The following is a 20568-nucleotide window of genomic DNA, read 5'->3' on the forward strand; positions in this document are numbered from 1 at the left end:
AGATGGAGATCCACAGCCTCACAGGGACATCCCACCTGCATTTTAGCTCTGAACTGGGAAGATGTTAATTTTCAGATCTTAATTGATGGTGAAGCAGCACTTGACTTTGGTCGCTCAACTTTAATTATTCGTGTAAAATTATTTTTAAATTGTTGTTCAATAAAAGGAGGCCATGTAACTTCTAAGAATTAAAAAGATGCTTTGATTTTTATTTATTTTCCTTGCCACTCCCCAAGAAGGCTGTGAATGCTGTTATGTCTGGCACTGTGGCACGATGCAGATAAGCTGGAGGCAGTATTGCTGCAATTAATATCATTAAGATAGGAGGTCTCAGTGGAGCCAGTCCTACTGCTGGCTTTGCACTGACTGACTCTGCATCCTAAGGGAATTCAGCAGAACTTTATCGTAGAATTAAGTGTGAATTCCCACAATTGATCATTCCAGTTCCTTTTTTTTTTTTTTAGCTTCTTTATTTTGTTTCAGATACAGGCATTAAAATATCTTTTGGAGCCCCAAACATGAAGGTGTGAATAACAGAGCCGAATATATTCTAGAAATATGCTTTTGAAATTACCTTTCTGTCCCCTTGCTGGTCAGATTTTGCATAAAATTAGAAAAAAAATGGTATGTAGGTGATATTTAATTTTACTGAATAAGTAAAATATTAATTACACTATTAGATCTGCAGATTTTTAATTATCACTTGTCAGATTCTCCTGATTCCACCAGCTGTTTACCTAGGTTATCTCTTGTGGATTTAGGGATTACTCCTCCCCCTAGCCCTTGAACAAGATACACATTTTCCTGGTGGTTTTTCAAAGACTCTGGACCAGTAAGGAACCAACTCCTTCTCCTTTTTTTTATTTTGAAAGAAAAGCTGCAACTTCAATATTTGCCACAGAGCCTCATCTGAGTTTTCCTCAGGAAAATGGTTGCTGCCTAGAGAGAGCAGTGCTTAAATGTTAAACTATTTGTTCTGAGCCAACTGCACATCCAAAAATCACAGCCATCTGTATGGAAAAATCAAATTCACTTTTAATATTTCTTCTTAGTGTTAGTAATTATTGTAGTTATTTGGAAAGATCATTACACGTGTTTTGGAAGGGATTTGTGGGAAACAGCAGCAAGAGATGTGGCCAGGGAGTGAATTTGTTAAGCTGTGAGAGGTTCTACAGAGCACAAGATGCCAGATCTAAAGGAGCAGAGTAGATTTTAGGCACCAAAAGGAAATATTTATTTAGTAAACTCTGCAATCTCATTTCTAGATGTTTTTGGAGCTGCTTTCTGTCTGCCCTTCCCTGCTGGTCTCTGTGTTAGGATTTTGAAAAATCTGGTTCTAGTTTATTTAATGTATTTCTAGTTTTTGTTCTGTTTAGTGTTGCTGTTGGTGGGAATATAGTGTTTTGGAAAAACCACTGAACCCTGAACTCCAACTTGAGAGGAGGAGAAAACCATTTTCAAATATTCTGCTATGAAATATTTGTTAGCTGCTGAGCCTGGCCCCACCCTCCTTTACTGGCTGGGGATCTGCATTTATTTTCTTTTTGGAAATATTTATAGCTGGGCTATACATTGGGGGTTACACAAACAAACAGCAAAGCACAGTGTGTGTATACACGTGTTTATTTTCTGTGTGCTGGGTTTTTGTAAGTACATGACACCGAGGGGAAGGTGGAATTTGCCAAGTTTAGGTCAGAACTTGAACTGAACTCATATTATATAGTTTTCTGTCTCCACTGGTGTCTGTGGCCCACTTATGGAAGTTTATGACTTGGCTGCAGCCTTTGAGAATGAAACCATGTTTTTTCAGCTCCAGCAGTAGACTCGTGCTTTTAAATCCAGACATTTTTGGCTCAATTCCTCCAGATGTCTGTCCATTTCTGGAAAACAGCTCAAGTGTTTTAATTGTAAATGTACCCCTTTCATGTAACTCAGCCCTAGAAATTTGGCCTTGTTTTGCCTTGAGTCTTTTCTGTTTGTAAGTTGGGGCAGTGTGGGTTGGGGTGAAAAAAGAGAGCTGCAGGCATTTGCAGAATATCTTGTTCTTCTTTTCTGTCCCAGTGGAAGGCAGAGCTCTCACCTGCAGCCAGGTAAGTGGCAAAGCATTTACACAACAACGAGAGAGCCCCTGCCCTAAAAAGCACATTTCTGGCAGAGCTGAGAAAGGCCAGCTTCTCCACAATAACCTAAACAAGCCCATGGACTCAAGGTGACAAGAGCAAGAAAAGGTCTGTAGGAGGAACTCTCATTTCTAATAAATGGAGAATAATTTGCCCAAAAATTTGGATTATTTGAGAACTTGTTGATGGTCCTGCTTATTCCTGAAAAGATTGTGTTCATTTAGTTGTATAACCTACCCACTTTCATCTTTATAAACCATTGAATCCAGAAACATTCAATAGCCAGTATGCACAATACAGCTAAATGTGACTCCGAACTGGAAATGCTAAATATCATTATAATTAGCAGCATGACTGACATTGCAGTGTAATTTCTTTTTTCAGTGCAGCCTTCAGAATTACTTACATCAAAATATGGATGTTTCTTATCCAAGAATGTGTTAGCTAGCCCAGCAAGCCTGGAATAATTTTGATTTTGCCAAAAATGCCACTTCTTGGGTTCTCTGCTTGTGGTACCACACAAACCCATGGAGACATGGCCAGGACACATATTGGTCCAAAATGTACCTCACAGGTTTGCTTACAGGTAAAAGGAGCAGATAGCAGAGGCTGAGAGAGAAAAGAGAGGAACAGATAAGAGAGGAGAATTGAGGTGCAGATAAGAGAGGCTGACAGCCTGAGAGCTGGGGATGTTTGGCCTAGAGAAGACTCCAGGGAGATCTTAAAGGCCCTTCCAGTGTCTAAAGGGGCTCCAGGAGAGCTGGAGAGGGACTTTGGACAAGGGCCTGGAGTGACAGAACAATGGACAATGGCTTCAAACTGACAGAGGGCAGAGTTAGGCGAGATCTTAGAAAAAAATTCTTCCCTGTGAGGGTGGTGAGGCCCTGGAACAGGTTGCCAGAGAAGCTGTGGCTGCCCTATCCATTCAATTGTTCCAGGACAGGCTGAATGGAACCTGGAGCAACCTGGGATAGTGGAAGGTTCCCTGCCCATGGCAGGGGGTGGAGCTGGATGGTCTTGAAGGTCCCTCCCAACCCAAACCATTCTGTGACTCTATAAAACGTTCCTAATGCCAGTGGCTCTGTTACCTTTGAGCCCGTAGACATTTGTTCTTCTACTTAGCTTTAGCCATTAGTGTAAAGAATTTCTGACAACTCTCTTTCCCTTCTAATAGTCTTTATAACTGTATGCCAGATGTAAATCTTTTTATGTAGGGAAAAAGCAAAATGGGGAAATGACAGAAAAAAAAAAGGCACCTTCAATGAAGATTTTAAGATGCTGAGTTAGATCCGCAGGTGCTGTGCTATCCCAGTGCTCAGAGCACTTGAGCTAATGCCATCTGGAGGAAGTTATTTGTTGGGACAGGAAGGACAGTGTTTGAAACTTTGAAGTCAGGAATAAGCAAAGAAGAAGCAGCTGGAATCTGGCAGAAGAAGAAACAAGCCATTCCTATCAGCCCCTGCTATTAAAGGAATGAGAGCACTGCACTGGAGTTGTTTTTACAATCTTGGAAGTTTATTCTTGCTCTTGAAGAGAGCTGCTTCAGTTGGGGAATAGAAGGAGGATTGTTTTGAAATTTTAGGAAGCAATATGTAGGTAATTACAGTAATTATGGTTCTGGTTTTATACTGAAAAATAACCTGGGTCCTGATCCTTCAAACCCTCCCTATTTATTGTCTTGATGGGGAGAGATGATTTACAGGAACATGGACTGACAGTGCAAGGGGGAATGGCTTCAAAATGAAAGAGAGTAGGTTTAGATTAGATATTGGAAAAAAATCCAGAACTGTGAGGGTGGTGGGACACTGGCACAGGTTGCCCAGAGGAGCTGTGGCTGCTCCATCCCTTGCAGTGTTCCAGGCCAGGTTGGACATTGAGGCTTGGAGCACCCTGGGATAGTGGAAGGTGTCCCTGCCCTTGGCAGGGGTTGGAACTGGATTGTCTTTAAAGTCCCTTCCAACCCAAACCATTTTGTGATTCCATGATTACAATTTCACTTGCAAGAGATGGCTCTCTTTCATCCCTAGATAGTTTTAAAATAGTTTTATTTAATATATGTACACCATATATACAGTCAGAGGAGTTAAAGCACATGGTTTTCATTTGGCTTGAAAGTCAGACTTGTTTAGTCTTTTTATTTTGCCAAATAGAAAAATTCAAAAAGAAAGATTTTAACCATTTTTCTTTGTTCTTGCTGTTGCTATACAGTGTGAGTAACCAAACCTCCCTTCAGTGTGGTTAATTCCTTTTTCCCTTGGCACACATTCCTGACACCTTTTGTATATGGCACATTCTGAGTGTGACAGTACCTCTTAGAGAAAAACTCCCTTCACAGGTCACTGCATGGTTGACACTCCATTAATTTTTATGCTTCTGTTAAACAAAGGTCTGGAAATTAAGCACTGTACATGAATTTGTTACAGAGTGCCAAGAACAGGGAAAAATCTCTGATCTGAAATGTGACCTTTTCCATCCGTGGGTCACCAAGATGTTTTCAGTCACTGATGAGTTTCTACCAGCCAAGGACTCTCTTACCAAGAGCGTCAGTTTTCACAGTTCATAGGAATTTATTCTATTAGATGGTGACAATGAATTTGGAAAACTGGAGGTCACCTAAGGTCACACGCTCCATTTATTGGATTTTAACAAGGAAAATTTTTATAAATGCACCTAACTACATGATTACAAAATTGTACTCCCAGAGCCTCTAAAAAAGGAGGTGGTGGGGGGGAAACCATGAAGATTACCTGCCTGCTCGCCCTTTCGTGCTTTGTAAAGGAAAAAAAATTCATTTCCATTTTTATGGTGTATCAAATGATTTTAACCATTCTGGTAAGGAACTCAGTGTTAAAGAGGAAACCATCTTAATATTGGTTATGAGCTGCTCTCTGATGAGGGGAAGACATGAAATGGAATATCACATTATTAAAGAAGGAGCAGACCAGGGGCTATACAAGGATTTAAACCAGTCTGCCTCTGTTTGTGTCTTTATTCCCAAACCCCTCCCTGGATGTGTATATAAAGTGTTTTATGCACCGTGTGTGCACGGGGTTACACTCAGCAAAAGGTAATAATGATAAAACACATGTGAGAGTAACTTGGTAGTTGTATTTTTGGAGCCAATGTAGAGTTTCAGGACTAGCAGCTTTCAGTCCTGGGAAGTTACAGTCATGGAGCAGAATCTCCCATTTAACTGAAATAGGATAGCCACAGTTTTTTCACAGTTAAAATGCTGAAAATCCACGTTCTGTATTTTCTGTGTGAATTTAACAAAATCAGACACTTCAGATTTCTGCCTTCAAAAAAGAGCAGTGTTGACTTTGGGTATTTTTAAGTTAAAGACATTTTGCTAGCTCAGGAACTGGTAAATTTTCTGTTGAGCACAGAGATGGAAATATTCTTTTTGGTTTTTTTCTGTCTTTTAGCACTTTATAACTATTGCAAAAATAATCTGTAGTATATCTGTAAAATTTATTAGAGGATGTGTTGGAGGAATGCAGACTAATATGATACTTTCTTTTAGCACTCCCAGAATCAAAGACTTGAGAAGTTCCGACAGAGCCTTGGGATAAGGGAATACTACTTTCTTTTTTCCTTTCATTTTTTCTTTTTTCCCTTTTTTCCCTTTTTTTTTTTTTTTTTTTTAACAAACCTGAAAACAGCTGTTGAAACAATGACATCATGGAATGTGACATGACTGTGGAAATTATTAAGAAAGTCAAGCTTTGAAAGCATCAAACTATGTCTAGTGTTGGAGAGGGGCTTTGGTGGAGGATGATTTGCCAGGCTTCCTTGGGCACTGCACAGTCACGTTTTCACTGTGTCGTTTTCATGTCTGACCAAACAAACCCTTGGCTTTTCTTCTCAGCAGCCTTTTTGTATCACACAAACACAGCTACAGACTGGAATCCCAAAATCCCAGAATGGTTTGGGTTGGAAGGGAATTTAAAGCCCATCTCCTTCCAACCCCCTGCCATGGGCATGGACCTTCCACTATCCCAGGTTGCTCCAAGCCCCGTCCAGCCTGGCCTGGGACACTTCCAGGGATCCAGGGGCAGCCACAGCTTCTGTGGGCACCCTGTGCCAGGGCCTCCCCACCCTCACAGCCAAGACCCTCTTCCCAATATTCCATTTAACTCCGCTCTTTTTTATTTTAAAGCCACTCCCCCTTGTTCCATCACTTCATACCCTTGTGGAAAATCCCTTTCCAGCTCTCTTCCACTTAGGTGCTGGAAGGCTGCTCTAAGATCTCCCCAAATCTTTTTCCTCTCACATTCAGGTGATGTGCTGATTCCCTGAGGACACAAGAAATGCTCCTGTGCTCCTGCTCCCTTCCTGACTAGCAAGAGGCTGTGCTGGCACAGGTCGCTGCCTGTCCTGCCTTTACTGTCTTTGGCCTCACTCATGTTTGATTTCCCAGGCTGTTGGCTGCTGTTCTAGCAGGAAAATCACCGATGGAATTTTATTTTAGCAGTGGGGTTTTGTTTTAATTAGCCATTCGAAGTGTGCTTTGCTGCCAGTCAGATGAATGCAGATGACTGCTTCAATGACATAGGAGATAATTAACTGGGGTGAAAGAAAGCCTAACTTTTTTGTTTTACTGGGAAAATAGTGTTTTAATTACCTAGTCTATCACAGAGGAAGGAAGAATTGTTACAGCTTATTGGAATAAGAACAAACTCCAAGACTTTGCTGTTGTACATGGACTCAGATATGTTTGTTTTGCTTGTAGCTGCTGCACTTAAATGCCCCCAGGACAAGAAATCTCAAAATGCTCTTTCTGTGCTTGAGTGCCGGTGCTGTTTCTCCTGAGTTCCTTAATTCTTTGTTTCTGCCCTGATCCATGACTTCCTCTCCTTGCTCCATGAATTGATTCAGCTGTCTCCTTCCTTTGGCTAAATACATTAACTTTTGCCCATGACTTTTCTATGGATCCCATTCCAATGCTGTGGAAAACACCAGAAACACCAGTATATATATTTGAAATTATTCTGGGCCTACTGGAGATTATAGATCCATGTGTGTGTGTGGTGTATCTGTACGTAAATACAACCCAGTGTATATATAAAACTCAACTCTTTCCAGTACTTAAAGGGCATCCAAAAATCTGGAAAGGGACTTTATACAAGGGCATGGACTGACAGGATGAAGGGGGATGGCTTGAAACCAACAGAGAGTAAGGTTAAATTGGAGATTGGGAAGAAATTTTTCCCTGTGAAGGTGGGGAGGCCCTGGCACAGGTTGCCCAGAGAAGCTGTGGCAGTGTTCCAGGCCAGGTTGGATGGGGCTTGGAGCAACCTGGGATAGTGGAAGGTGTCCCTGCCATGGCAGGGGCTTGGAATGAGATGGTCTTGAAGGTCCCTTCCAACCCAAACCATTCTGGGATTCTGTATGTGCACAGAAATTCATCCCTTTGTTTCCTGGTAAGGAGAGTTCTGCTGGCTAAAGCAGCACCCTCTGAAATGCCTCAGAACTGTGGGCAGCAGGGGTGTCTGTGTACCTGTATTGCCATGGAAAATGGAAAAATGGAGATGACTTCAGCAGAGTTCAGTCATTTGTCACAGACTGCAAATAATGACTTCAGTTTTCCTTTTTCTTTTTTTTTTTTTTTCTTTTAGGAGAGGATGCTGCCCCTCATCTGAATCCACATCTTTCTGCAGCAAGGGTGTCAGTGCAGCTGCCTGGCACGAGCACAGCTAATGAAACACAGAGTCTGAGCAGTGCACGTGGAGATTCTGATTCTTCAGGGACAGACACATTTTAAAGCTTAGGGCTGTTTATGGCAGCCTCTGTCTGAAGATGTTGTGGCTGGTATGTTTGTCTGTCTAGTGTGATAGTCTGGCTGTTCCATCAAAATAACAGTCTCCCAGTACTGTTTATTTTCTACTATTTTTTTCTTATAATTTTGTTATTATTTTAAATGATTCTGTCTGTGAATATATCAATTATTTTTAAGCAAATAAAATTCAGTTTTTTCCAGAATCGTCGTGAGTTGAAGTCAATAAAGACCTTTTAAATATTTATTATAATAGGTGAATGTGGAGGTGGTTGTTATTAAAATCCACAACAAAAATGTGTCTCACTTATGAAAAACCTCTTGGCTCAATATCACATCAATACTGTCAAAATGTTGAGCCAAAGGGAAATGCATTTGGAACCAAAGTCTGCAAGAGAAATTTCTCTTTCTAGGTATCACCAGAGGTTGTTCATCCTTAGAAGACCACTGTGACAAGCCAGTAATTCAAAACTGTGTGTGAAAAAGACCTCTAGAATTTGTATTGTTATTATGAAGAATCAATTTTTTTAGACTTACAAGAATTTCTCAGCATTTCATATTTGCTTCCCTAAAGATTTTTTCCCATCTTGAAGCCTGTGAATGAGAGATTGTGTAAGTAAGGCTATTTCTTTACACTTTTAATGTAATTTTTTTTCCTTCTCATGTGACAGAATCAATTCCTACAGTCTCAGCCCTTCAGAATCATGACAATCTCAGTTGGGAATGCCACAGTAATGGTTAACAGCAAGTGTATGGACACAGTGCCACTCTTCCAGGGACTGCTCCACCTTTGTGGAGCCTCTGTCAGGACAAGGTGATTGATCCAGGAGGAAGGTGGGATCACCTGTCCCAAACAGCATCCAAGCAAAGTGAAAAACAGGAATTCAGATATGTTCCAGTAGAAAAACTGGGAAAGAAGCTGTTTTCTAAGCAGGGCAAACACAGCTTTTTGCTCTGCTCCTCATCACTTACGAGAGTTGCAGATACTCATACTGCAGTTGTTGCAAGTACTCATAACCCTGAACAGTTCCCATGACTTTTATTTTCTGGAGCCTGCACTGATTTAATCTCTCCTTAACAGACAAATATTCACAGTTCCTTTTGGCTTTATGTTGATCTCATTGACCACAAGGTTCAGGTAATTTGCTGCAGCCTCTGCAAGGGTAAATGGAAAAAGAGAGAGAGCTTCAGCCTCCAAGGTCAGTAATATCCCCAGGATTCAGGTTTCAAGGGTGTCTCTTAAGCACCTTGCAGAGTTGTGCTCTTTTCTGTTGTGACAGACACATAAATAGCAGATTTGGGTGGGGGTAAGAGTGTCAGGCTTTGTGCAAAATGAACATCACTTTAAAAAAAAGGAAAAGCACAAATGAGAATTACAGAACCATGGAATGGTGTAAGCTGGAAGGAACCTTAAAGACCATCCAGTTCCAACTCCCCTGCCAAGGGCAGGGACATCTTCCACTATCCCAGGCTGCTCCAAGCCCCATCCAACCTGGCCTTGGACACTGCCAGGGACGGGGCAGCCACAGCTGCTCTGGGCACCCTGTGCCAGGGCCTCACCATCAAGAATTTCTTCCTAAGATCCAGTCTATGGGATGGCATCTCTGGGAGCTGGGTTCCAGCACCTGATGCCACAACCCCTGGCACCAGCAGGGAGCTGCTTCTCAATGTTGTGGTGCTGTGACACGGATCTGCACAGTTCTGTTCATTGCTGCTCTCTGTGGAACTGCACTTTAAATCCCACTATTGACCCAATCAATGCTTTGTATTAACAACCGCTTCTCTGGGGAGGACGGATGTCTTCTTTTACTCTGCAGTAAAAGTTGCTGCAACAAGCGATTGCACTAAAACAAGTGAGAGGATAAGGAAAGGCAGTGGAGAGGGCAAGAGCTTCTTAAACTTAAAGCTTTCCTGCAAGAGCAAACCTTCCTGGAGCTGTGTTCCAAGGGCTCTGTCAGTCTCCTGCATGGCTCAGGGTGCTGATGTATAATTTAGGTGCCCTTTGTTGCAGTGTAAAGAGCAGTTGAGCTGTTCCTGTGCCCAGGGCTGCAAGGCTGGGTCAGGACTGTGCTTTGCTAAACAAAGTGCAGTAAATGAATTGAGAACATGCAGAGAGCTGACAGATGAGGGATGGGGATGGGATGGGAGGCAGCAGATGGATACACAGGCAAGGAGACTGTTTAGGAAAGGATGAGGCAGCCCAACCAGTGGGAGAGGCCATCAGTTCATAATCCCAGCAAAATTACTGCGTGGGGTTTTATTGTCTGCAATGCTGAGCATCTCACATTTTGTTCCAATTATCTTCTCTTGCAATTAATCAGAGGTGTTGTCATTGTCATTGACAGAATTGTGGAATTTTTTTGAGGAAAATATGTCAGGAAATGCCCAATGAATACCATTTTCAGTCAGTTTTTAAAATTCCCCACAGGGCTGTGTTCTCTCCCAGCTTGTCGTGACTGACTGATCTGTTTGGAAGCTTCTGGGTTCCTGGCACTGAGCTTTCAAGATGTGCTGCTGGTGAGGATTACACCATGGATGGCAGTGGGAACTGCTAATCCTTATCCCCACTGCAACCTCTGCTGTTCCTATTCAAAGAGCATTTTGGAGAGGTGAAAAAAGTGCAAACTCTTGGCTTTTCCTTCCTCCAGGCTTCCCCAAAACAATGTGTCCTGCCACATAAACATAAGGGAACCTATGTAAATCTGGCACTCCATGCATGGATCATATTTCAATTCTTTATATTCCTAGGAAAAGCCAGGGGGAGCAAGGAGGGTTGCTTTAGTTTTTATCTGTCTCCATTTTGACTTTGAAATGGAAAAAAAAAACAAACCCTAAACGTATCTTCTAGAAATTTATCTATTTCTTACTTTTGGATTCAGTCTCGTATTTCAGGTTCCTGTAAGTAGTTTTCCAGAGTTGGAAATGGTAAACACATGTTCTGTGAGCACAGCCAAGCCTTGATAAGGAATTTTTCTGTCTGCATCTCCAAGTTCCATTTTGTTTCTACAGCTTTTATGATTGAAAATGCACATTTCTCATGGGCACTCACGGAACTGAAACAGCGTGATTTGCAAGCTTGCTAAATGGATTTCTTCCAAGCCAGTCATTGGGGTATGTCATCAAAGCTTAACAGCATCAAATAGAATTCCATCCAGGAGAAGTATTAAAAAACCACCTCTACACAGCTCTATTTTTCAGTTAAATCTCAGCAGCAGAGAGGTGAGGGGGTAGGGAGGATGTTATTGGATTTCAGGGTTGTAGCATGGAAACCAAACCCCTGGCTTTATTTTTGGGTTTGTTTGAATTCCTGGTGAAGTTTGCTCGTGTCTTATGTTGGGAAAGCTCTGGAACGAGGCTGTTTGTTCATGGATTGGAGTGGCAGTGCTTGGAAGGCATGAAACTGAAATGTCAGAAACTTTTATATTTGCAGAGAATCTTTTTCTGACTTTGATGAGGAAAATCTGGCATTTTGGAAGTGAGGTGCTCAAGAATCCAAGGCTTTTTTCCCCTTTTCTCCCCTTGCTGAAGATAAAAGAGAGCTGCTGTATGGTGAGAGTGGAAGGACATGAGATTCCTGGCATAGGGGGAGATCCCAGCTCCCAGGCCAGCCCTGGCTCTGGGACAGGACTCCAGCTGGTGTCACCCTTCCCTGCTCCGCTTATCTGGTTTTCAATATCAGAAGCAGAAAATTTCATGTGCACACTTCCATCTTATCTGAATTGTGGGAAATAGGATAAAAGTGAGGTTTTTGTTACTCCTGTTCATAGCTCAGAGATGGAAGTTGTCAAAATTAACTGCTAAAAACATGAGCTGACCTTCCCAGGTGCTTTATGAATCGCTGCAGGATAACATTTCTGTTCTGATGGAGGAAAGATGTGTGTGCCAACCTCCTCCCAGTGGATTAAGCACTCAGATGTGTAAAATGACACATGTGCAAAAATTCTGTTGGATTCCAGTCTGAAATGCAGCCACGGAAGAGCTGGAACCCTGCAACTGTTTAACAGCTCACTGTGAACACTTGGCACAAGCACTGGGGGCAGGATTGCATCCTGTGGGATTGTTACAGCTTGGGAAATCCAGCCTTCCCAGAGGTGTCCCAGTGGTGTTTTGTATGTGGAACTGAAAGCTTCTGTATAAGCATTGAGATAGTTGCCTTCTTGGCAGGATTGTTCCTATGGAGATCTCTTTTTTATTCTCCCTTTTCTGCTGCATTCCTGATTTAGATGCATGTCTTTCATAAGTTACCTCAAAATATTCATTATTTTGATTGTGTGTTGATGCCTCCCCCAACCCTCCAGGACTTGGATGGGATTTTGGTTCCTTGCTCTTGTGAATGTGGCCAGATCCCTTATCCAAATCTCAGTGCTGTGGCATCCTTGAGCCAGGTCAGGGGACTGCCACAAAAGGTTTTTCCAGAAATCCCAAATAAAATTATGGAAATCTCACTGTGGTGCTGTGGCCAGCTGAGCAGAGGCCAGAATAAGGCCTGGGCTTTGTTCCTGTAATGTCAATAACACAAACCCACAGTCCTGTATCCATGTCTGCAGCTTTTGTTGTATTTTGGGTAGAAGGGGAGGCCTGGTTTTGTCTTTTACTCTCATTCTTTGCCTTGAGAGCAAAGTACAGAAAGGGGATTCTTATAGCACTGGGGTTATTTTGTTCTTTATTCCTATTTAGGTTCTTTAGGTTCTTTCTATTCTTTACTTCCTATTTAGGTTAAAATAGAGAAAGGAAAGAAAAGTCAAGTAAGATGTGGAATCAGAAGCCTGTGAGGTGCCTTGATCATGGGGGAGGTAATTCCCCAATATTTCCAGTGCAAGAAGGGGAAGAGGTGCTTTTTCACCCCCTCTGTAGGATTTACTTGGGGCAGAGAATCATTGTCCTTCTGGTCAGACTTAATCTCAAAGGCCCCAGGCAGGCAGATCCTGCACCAAAGTTGTTGAGGAGAAGGGAGATGTGAAGCCCCTGAAATTTCTTGAACTAAAAGCCAGTGGGGCTCTTGCCCATGGTCTAGGCAGCTCCCAAAAAACAGTTGGGAAGAGATACAAAAATCACTCACATGAAGAGCTGAGCAGGTGCTGAGCAAAGAACTTCACTACAACCCAAAAACCAGCTGGGAAGCAGCAATCCTGCCTACTCTGCTGATGAGCTGGAATCCCAACCAGCTTCCAGGAGGGAGGTTTGGGAGGAAGGCAGTGAAATCCCAGCAGTGCCAGTCTTCATCCTGCCTGCCCTGGCAACAGCTTGGACTCCTCAGACCACTCTCAGCTCTGTTCTCTCCTGGCATGGGTGCCCAGCCCTGCAAATTAGGGTTGCTAACACTTCCTATTGCCTTGACCTGGCTGCAGGCAGGGATGCAGTGGGGTCTTCTCGAGGTCTCAGCACTCCAATTTGTTACTGCCAGGTGAAAAAGTCTCCCCTGGTCGGTGCCTGTTCCTTACTGCAGGTGCAGTTGTACTTCCCTGCAGCCTGTTATCACCTAGAGAGCTGAGTGTGTGATCACCATGGAAAAATCTTGCCACTGAAATGAGGACTTAGAGCTTATTTTTAATGGGTTCTGGGAGCTGCTTCTTGCAGCGATGGGGGATTTGGCTGGGTGAGTGGCATCCTGTCATTTTTTTCCCCTCCCTTCCTTTTATCCTGACAGTCTGGGAAATCTCTGCTCCGGTGCGATGTGCCCTTGGCCAAGGGCGTTCAGCATCCTGCACATCACACAAACAAACACCAGAATCACATCTTCCTCCCTCCTTCCCTGCTGTGTCACCCAGAACTGCTTCAGGAGCACTCAGGGCTGCTAATGCCGGCTGTTTAAAGCAGCTTTCAGGCAGCACCTGCCAGGTGCTGGAGACTCAGGGATTCCTCTGGCCCTTAAGCTCTGCAGCTCAAGGCTGAGGGGGGATTTCCTGTGCTGGGGCTGCTGAGCTCTTGCCTCTTTGTGCAGCTGCTTTTGAGTCACAGAATTCAAAGGGACCTTAAAGACCATCCAGTTCCAATCTAGGGACACCTTCCACTAGCCCAGGTTGCTGCAAGCCCCATCCAGCCTGGCCTTTTGCTTTGTTTTGTTTCCCCAGAACAATTAACTAAACTCCTCTTTGCCATAAGGGTTTTCTTTTTAAAAGCAGTTGCATTCTTGCCTCCTCTAACTGTGGTAAGGATGTTTTCCAGGGTGTGAAATGCCAGTTTAGGTTATTTATACAGACAATAGTGGCTGATTTCTGTAAGTCCTGCTAAATCCAGGAGGCTCCGAAGGGTTGAGATGGGGACCATACCGCAAAGAGGCATTCTTATGGAAAATAAAAAGAGCAGGAGTGTGAGTCAGAGGGTGACAGATTCTGCTTGTAGCAACAGTTCTGCATCTTCTCCTTGTACTGTTTGACAAGTAAAGGTCTTTTAGGGAGTAACTCCTTGTTTTTCTCTGCACTGGGCCAGTAAATAACAGCAAAGAACTGATCATCCCTGCCTACCCTGAACTACTTGTGTTCTTATCTTAATTGCTTGATTCTCACAACCCACACTCAGTCTTCTCAGAAAATCAGAGCCTTGAACTTCATTCCAGGATCTTGAGGAAATCTCACATCTCCCTGCCATTTCCCAGCCCCTCTCATCTAGGAGAACAAACCCCATCTCTCCCTGCTTGATGTACTCTGAATTTCCTCGGGGATTATCTAAACAGAGCCCGCGTGATCCATCTCTCTCAACCCCTCTATAAATGGGAAGGCATAAATCACAGGGCCCTACAAATAAACACAACTGGCAAGATGTTATTTTCCCCTGTCTGAAGTACCACCAGTTCTTTCATCTGCCGCCTCCTGGAAACGTGTCTGTTCAGAGAAAGTACAACCCTTCCCATGTACACACAGTGGTTTTCTGCCACTTCTCCTCACAAGCTGTAATGGGAACCCTGCACCAGAAACACTCAAAGAAATGCGGCCAAGTGAATACCTCTTACTGTTTTCACTTCTCTTCAGCTTGGCTCTGAATGCTGAAAGCATTCCTGTTTGTGAGGAAAGGAATGGTTGGCTAAGAAAGGGAAAATCCTGACTGTGAAATCGCGCTGCAGCTTCATTTTCAGACTTGTGACTTTTCGTGTTAGAGTTGGGGGGTGTTGGGCATCATTAATTCTGAAAATATTCTTTGTAAGCTGAAGAAAGGGTAAGTTCTTGCCCTAACAAAAACAACTTGGAGCTGAACACTTAAAAATGCTACGAAAACTGGAGATGTTTTTACAGTTAAGCCTCGTCTGGAGTTCATTTAAAATAATCATGTTTACATGGAGGTGAATTAGTGAGCTGAGCTCTGCCAGTGCCTCACCAGAGTTAGAAGTACCCAGCCAAGAATTATAACCCTGGTAGTTCAGTCCTTGCCTGCTGCACCCCCAGACGTGTGCAAGAACCCAGAGGCAGAAAGGCCAGTCTGAGGGGAAGGGGGTGGTGGTGGCACCCAAATTCACTTTAATCAGTGATGAATGTTGTAGAAATACTCCTTGGGGAATAAGTGCTGGATCCATGCTTTGCCTTTCAGTGCAGAACAACTATTTTTCTGTGTGTAACAGGTAAGGCCAGACAGGGGTCCTGTTGCCGTGACTCTGCTGAGAGTGGGATTCTGTTTGGTGGGCAGTGAAGGTGTCCACACCTCTGCTATCCCTCTGTACCTCCTAATGGTTTTTGGAACAGGCTCTCTAGGACATGAGCCACCTCTGCTCTTGGAGACTCCTTTGGGGTAAGGTGGGTTTTTCTGTTCATTCCCCACATCCCTGGATGGCTGGGATCAGGGCTGGTAGAAATGAGCCCACCCCAGTGGTCATTTTCCACTAGGACCGTTGTTCTGAGAGCCTCTATGTGAGCAAACCTCATCTTCCAACCTTTCTTTGAGGAGTGTTGGCTGTTAAATCTGTATTTGGAATGAGCAGTGGCCCAGAGGGCTCGATGCAAGAATTACTGCTCCACTCTTGTCCTTAGTTCAGCTACCCTTGCTTGAGAGTAAAATACACTTATGGAATGAGTTTTGCATCTGATACACATATATAATACCAGGGAATGGCTCTGGCATGTCTGGGCTGTGTGATGCTTCCAGGAGCCTCAGAAAGCATTTCTCTCCCTGAACTTGTGAGTGGCAGGATGCCTTCCCAGAGAAGGTCTGTGAGCAATCGCAGAGAGCGAAAGCTTTTTGGTTTTGCTTTGATGATCAAAAATGCAGCTGCCTTGAGTGTCAGCTGATATGAGAAAGAGCTTTATTTCAGGCAGCCTCTGCTGTTTTCAGTTAATTGAAGCTCGTGGTTGTAGCAGTGCCTCTCCTGACCCTCGTCTCGTCTCCTATCTCTGTCTGCCGCTAGTGAGCTGTCACCGGAGATGCTCTTCCTGCCTGGGCTCTCAGCCTGCTCCTGGAGATGCTGTTCCTGCTCAGCCTGGTCCTGGCAGACTGGACCTGTCCTTGCCAGGCTGTGTGTCAGCAGGGACACGTGGCCTGGCAGCTGCTCCATGCTGGAAGCTCGGCTGTTGTCGTTTTCCTTGTTACGGCACCCTGTGCTGGCCAGGAAATGTCAGCCATGGGGCTGCCAGCTCGGGCTTGGCTCATCCCCCCTCATCCCTCTGAAGGGAAAGGCAGACATAGGGAATCATGGAATGGGTTGGGTTGAAAGGGACCTTAAAGATCATCTCATTCCAACCCCCTGCCCTGGGCAGGGATACCTCCCGCTAGACCAGGTTGCTCCAAGGGAAAAAGAGGAGTTAAGCAGGAGCAGATTACAAAGGTGTACACAAGGTTACAAATGGCACCAGAAGGTGCCAAGCAGGTAGGGACAAGCTGGAGGTGTGTGTTGGTGGCAGATGGACTCTGTGCTGGGTGCTCACTCCTTTGGTCTGGATCTGTATGACCATGAGATCTCTTCCTCCAAGTAGAAACAGGCTGGAGTAATCTCCATGAGATAAAAAGGGAATAATTTTATTACAATGGCTTGCAAGTTCCTTTTTTGTGGGAATAACTGCTGCTTAATGTTGGGGATCAAATTCTTCCCTGATATAAATCTGCTCGTGGCTCCTTTGGCTTTTATGGCACCAAAGCCATTTACTGCACCTTGTTATTCACTGGGTCTGTGCCTGGATGGATCCCAAGCCATTGCTGCAGATGACTGGAATCACAGCCATGGGTCCAAGGTGTCTGCTGGGTGTTTGCAATCCAGAGCCCAGGGAAGCTGTGGCTGCCCCTGCATCCCTGGCAGTGTCCAAGGCCAGGCTGGATGGGATTGGAGCACCCTGGGATAGTGCAAGGTGTCCCTGCCCACAGCAGAGGCTTGGAACTGGATGAGCTTTAAGGTCTCTTCCAACCCAACCATTCTAGGATTCTATGATTCCATTAAGGACTTATTAATTAGGCTGCCTTGTATTGCACAGTAAATTGGGTGTGTTGACAGCAGCCTGTGGTCCAAAATATACAGATGCCACTGCTCTGAACACTCTTCACTAACCCATTAGCTTTTAATTTGTGTAAATAAAGTTTCTCCTTACTTCTTCTTTATTTTTCTTTTTTTTTTTTTTTTTCTTTTTTGTCACTTTTGGGGCTGGAGAGCTCTTTGCCAGCTGCTCTGCCCACAGAAATTTTTCTCCAGATAACAAATCTTGGGACCAGCAGCTGAACCATGACATGCTGCCATTTTAACGAGCTGTAAATTTAGAGCATCTTGGCATATTTGGGAAAAGTATAAATCATAGGTTACTCCTGATTTCCTTTTTTTTTTCCTTTTTTTTTTATTTCCAAAGTGAACAAGTAGCCAAGCATTAGGTTTCTTTCAGCAGTGACAGGCTAATTGTTTCAAAATGGGGCTGTGAAATACGTTGAGTGCTGCAATGTGGGATCAGCTGGAACATCTGTTCCTGAAAAACGCCATGTAGGAACATGGCTTCTAAACAGAGATAAGCCAGCTCAAACAGGATATGAGGGAACCTTGCAAAGCTGAGAAAATTGCTGTCATGACAGCTGTAAAACCAAAAACCTCTTGGAAATGCAAGCCTGGGAATGCTGCTCCTAAACAGAAGCAGAGAAGAACCAGTCTGGGTTTCCAGGGCTGGTCCTCTTGCAAAGCCTTTAAAAAGTTCCTTGCCCGTTCCTCTCTGTGAGAGCATTTTGTAAGCTCTGAGATGGCTTGGAAAGGAAGTGCTCACAAAGTGAAGAAATTAGCTGGGAATTCATGTGGTTTTCAGGAAATGCAAGACAGTTGTCACAGGTTGGATTTTCTCTGAGCCGTGGTCACCACCAGAAACACGGCACGAACTTGGATGGAGGCAGGACACTTGTTGTGCTTCTTCTGTTATTTGTACAGCTATTTCTGCATCCTGCTAGGTGTCTTTCTTAGGGAAAAGACCATCTTGGATTACTTTTTTTTTTTTCCAAAAAGTGTTTGATGTAATGGAAATTGAACTGTGATAGTTAATTTTCACATGGCAAATGAAACATCTGGATAATAGGATAAGGATTTTTGGATCTTAGGGAAAGGCTTGGACTTGAATATGAGGAAAACGTTTCTCACTCAGAGGGTGGTTGGGCACTGGAACAGTCTCCCTAGAGCAGTGGTCACAGCAGAGCCTGACAGAGCTCAAGGAACATTTGGACAATGTTCTCAGGCACAGGGTGGGATTGTTGGGGTTGTCCTGTACAGGGCCAGGAGCTGGACTGTATGATCCTTGTGGGTCCCTTGCATCTCAGAATATTCCATGGTTCTACAGTCTGAAGAAAACAGTGCTTGGATATTGGATAGTTTAGGGTTAGGTAAAAGTAATATAAAAATTTCTGATGCAACCCAAGCACCTGATCAAATACTGGTTTTCCACGTCCCTGGGAGTATTTGAATTGTTTGGGTGGCTGCTGCTGCTGGTAAAACTGACACCAAATGGAAAATTTATCCACACCAAATGGAAAACTTAAGTGTGCAAACATTTTGAGTAACATGAAAGAAGCTCTGAAAGTAGCAGGGCTGGGGACAAGCTTAGAAACGTGGAAGTATTTTGAGTTACTGTGCCCAAGCTTCAATTTCACAAGATATTTCAAGCACATCCCTGCATTTAAATACAAGAATACTTGTACCAGCTTCAATGAGCCCCTTCTCTTGGGTAAATTTAGGCATAGGCTCACTCAGATGTCTCAGTGGAAGAGAAAGGAGAAGGAGTCAGCATATTTCCTCCTCAGAGCCCAAATAGTGACAACTCCAAGTAAATCTTGGTTGAGTACATAAAGCAGATGAGTGCAAAAACCACTGTGATAAATGCTCTAGCAGTCCTTAAATCTTGCTGATCTTTAATCTGATAACTTTTCCTCCCTCAGACAAACTGGTGGGTGTAGGATTTCAGCCCTCAGACTGTGCTGGTGTGTGTGGATTTACATGTTGTGCCTCAGGGCAGCCAGAGCATGCAGAAATTAGGAATATAGACAGTTTTTAATCTGTCTTTTGTTAAGTTTATTCTTTAACAGAGAGCTTTCTCACTCATCCAGAAAATGCTGCTTTAGAGGTGCTGGTGCTGCAAAGCCAGCTTACACACAGGTTCCTGATGCTTGCAGCGAAGATTAAATAAAATAATTTCTCTTGCTGCTCCCTGTCATCTGTTCCTGTCCCTGCTGAGGGATTTGTTCCAGATGCTGCTGGGTGAGGAGGGAGGTGTGCTCTGTCCCCTGTGCACCCCTCACAGCTGATGTCCAAAGGATGAACGTGCCAAACCCCACCACCCTCTGCTCCAGCTGAGCTGAGATGGGGCTGCAGAAGGATCTCCTGCTCCTGTCTCCCTGCCAACATCATCTGACCCTTCCCTGCATCCTCCGGGAATCACCATAGGTAGCAGGAAATGACTGAAAATTCCCGGGTTTGTGCTAGAGGAGGGAGCAAACCATCCATCTACAGCATGGAGGACCAGAGGAAACAACCTCAAGTTGCACCTGGAGAAGTTTAGATTGGATATTAGAGAAGATTTCTTCATAGAATGCCTTGTCAAACACTGGAACAGGCTGCCCAGGAATGTGGGGGAATCACCATCCTGGAGGGATGTAAAAGACCCCTGGATGTGGCACTTGGGGACATGGGTGGGTTTGGCTCTTGCAAGGTCACGGTGAGGTGCCCAGCTTAGCCCATTTCACTGCTGCTTTCCATTGCCTCTGCTCTCCTGTGCTGGTGCTCCCTGGGTGATGCACCCAGACTTGGGGTGCTCAGACCTCACAGTGCCTCAGCTTTGTGCTCCTGCATCCCCTCAGCTGGGGCTGGGCTGGGCTGGGCTGAGCTGGGCTGAGCTGGACTGAGCTGGGCTGGGCTGCTCTGTCCTCTGTGAACTGGCACTGCAGTTCACTGCTGCAGCACCACCTCCTTTAAATCCCAAATATCCCCATTTTTGAGGGTGATGAGTGTTCAAACAGCAGCATTATGAGGAGTTTCAAAGTCTGCTCTTCGGCATTGAAGTCACCAGTGTTACATGTGCTCTTACTGATGAGGACTGGCTGCAATGCCAAAATGTCTGTATGAACTAAAATAGCAGAGCCTGTTCCTGGTGCCTTCTGTTTGTAAAGAGAATTTCAGAAAGCCATGGTTCCTGCAGCCAAAAAGTAGTGACAGTGATACAGGAACTTTGTGGAAGAGCTGATTTAAACCTTTTCTTTGGTTACAGATTAATAAAGGCAAAACAATGCTGCTCCTTAGGG

The 20568-nt window shown here is 44.1% G+C and overlaps 1 protein-coding gene across 1 annotated transcript in view; it reads left to right on the plus strand.

Annotated features, from left to right (window-relative positions):
• The window catches only part of KIAA0586 (KIAA0586 ortholog), a 66906-nt gene extending 58759 nt beyond the window's left edge, over positions 1 to 8147 (plus strand). The window contains exon 30 of the mRNA XM_068192113.1: positions 7739 to 8147. Within this exon, the coding sequence (XP_068048214.1) occupies positions 7739 to 7884 (146 nt within the window). The 3' untranslated portion in view covers positions 7885 to 8147. The remainder of the gene's footprint in view (positions 1 to 7738) is intronic.
• The last annotated feature ends 12421 nt before the right edge of the window (positions 8148 to 20568 follow it).

The sequence above is a fragment of the Anomalospiza imberbis genome, chromosome 6, assembly GCF_031753505.1.
Source record: "Anomalospiza imberbis isolate Cuckoo-Finch-1a 21T00152 chromosome 6, ASM3175350v1, whole genome shotgun sequence".
NCBI classification, from domain to species: domain Eukaryota; kingdom Metazoa; phylum Chordata; class Aves; order Passeriformes; family Viduidae; genus Anomalospiza; species Anomalospiza imberbis.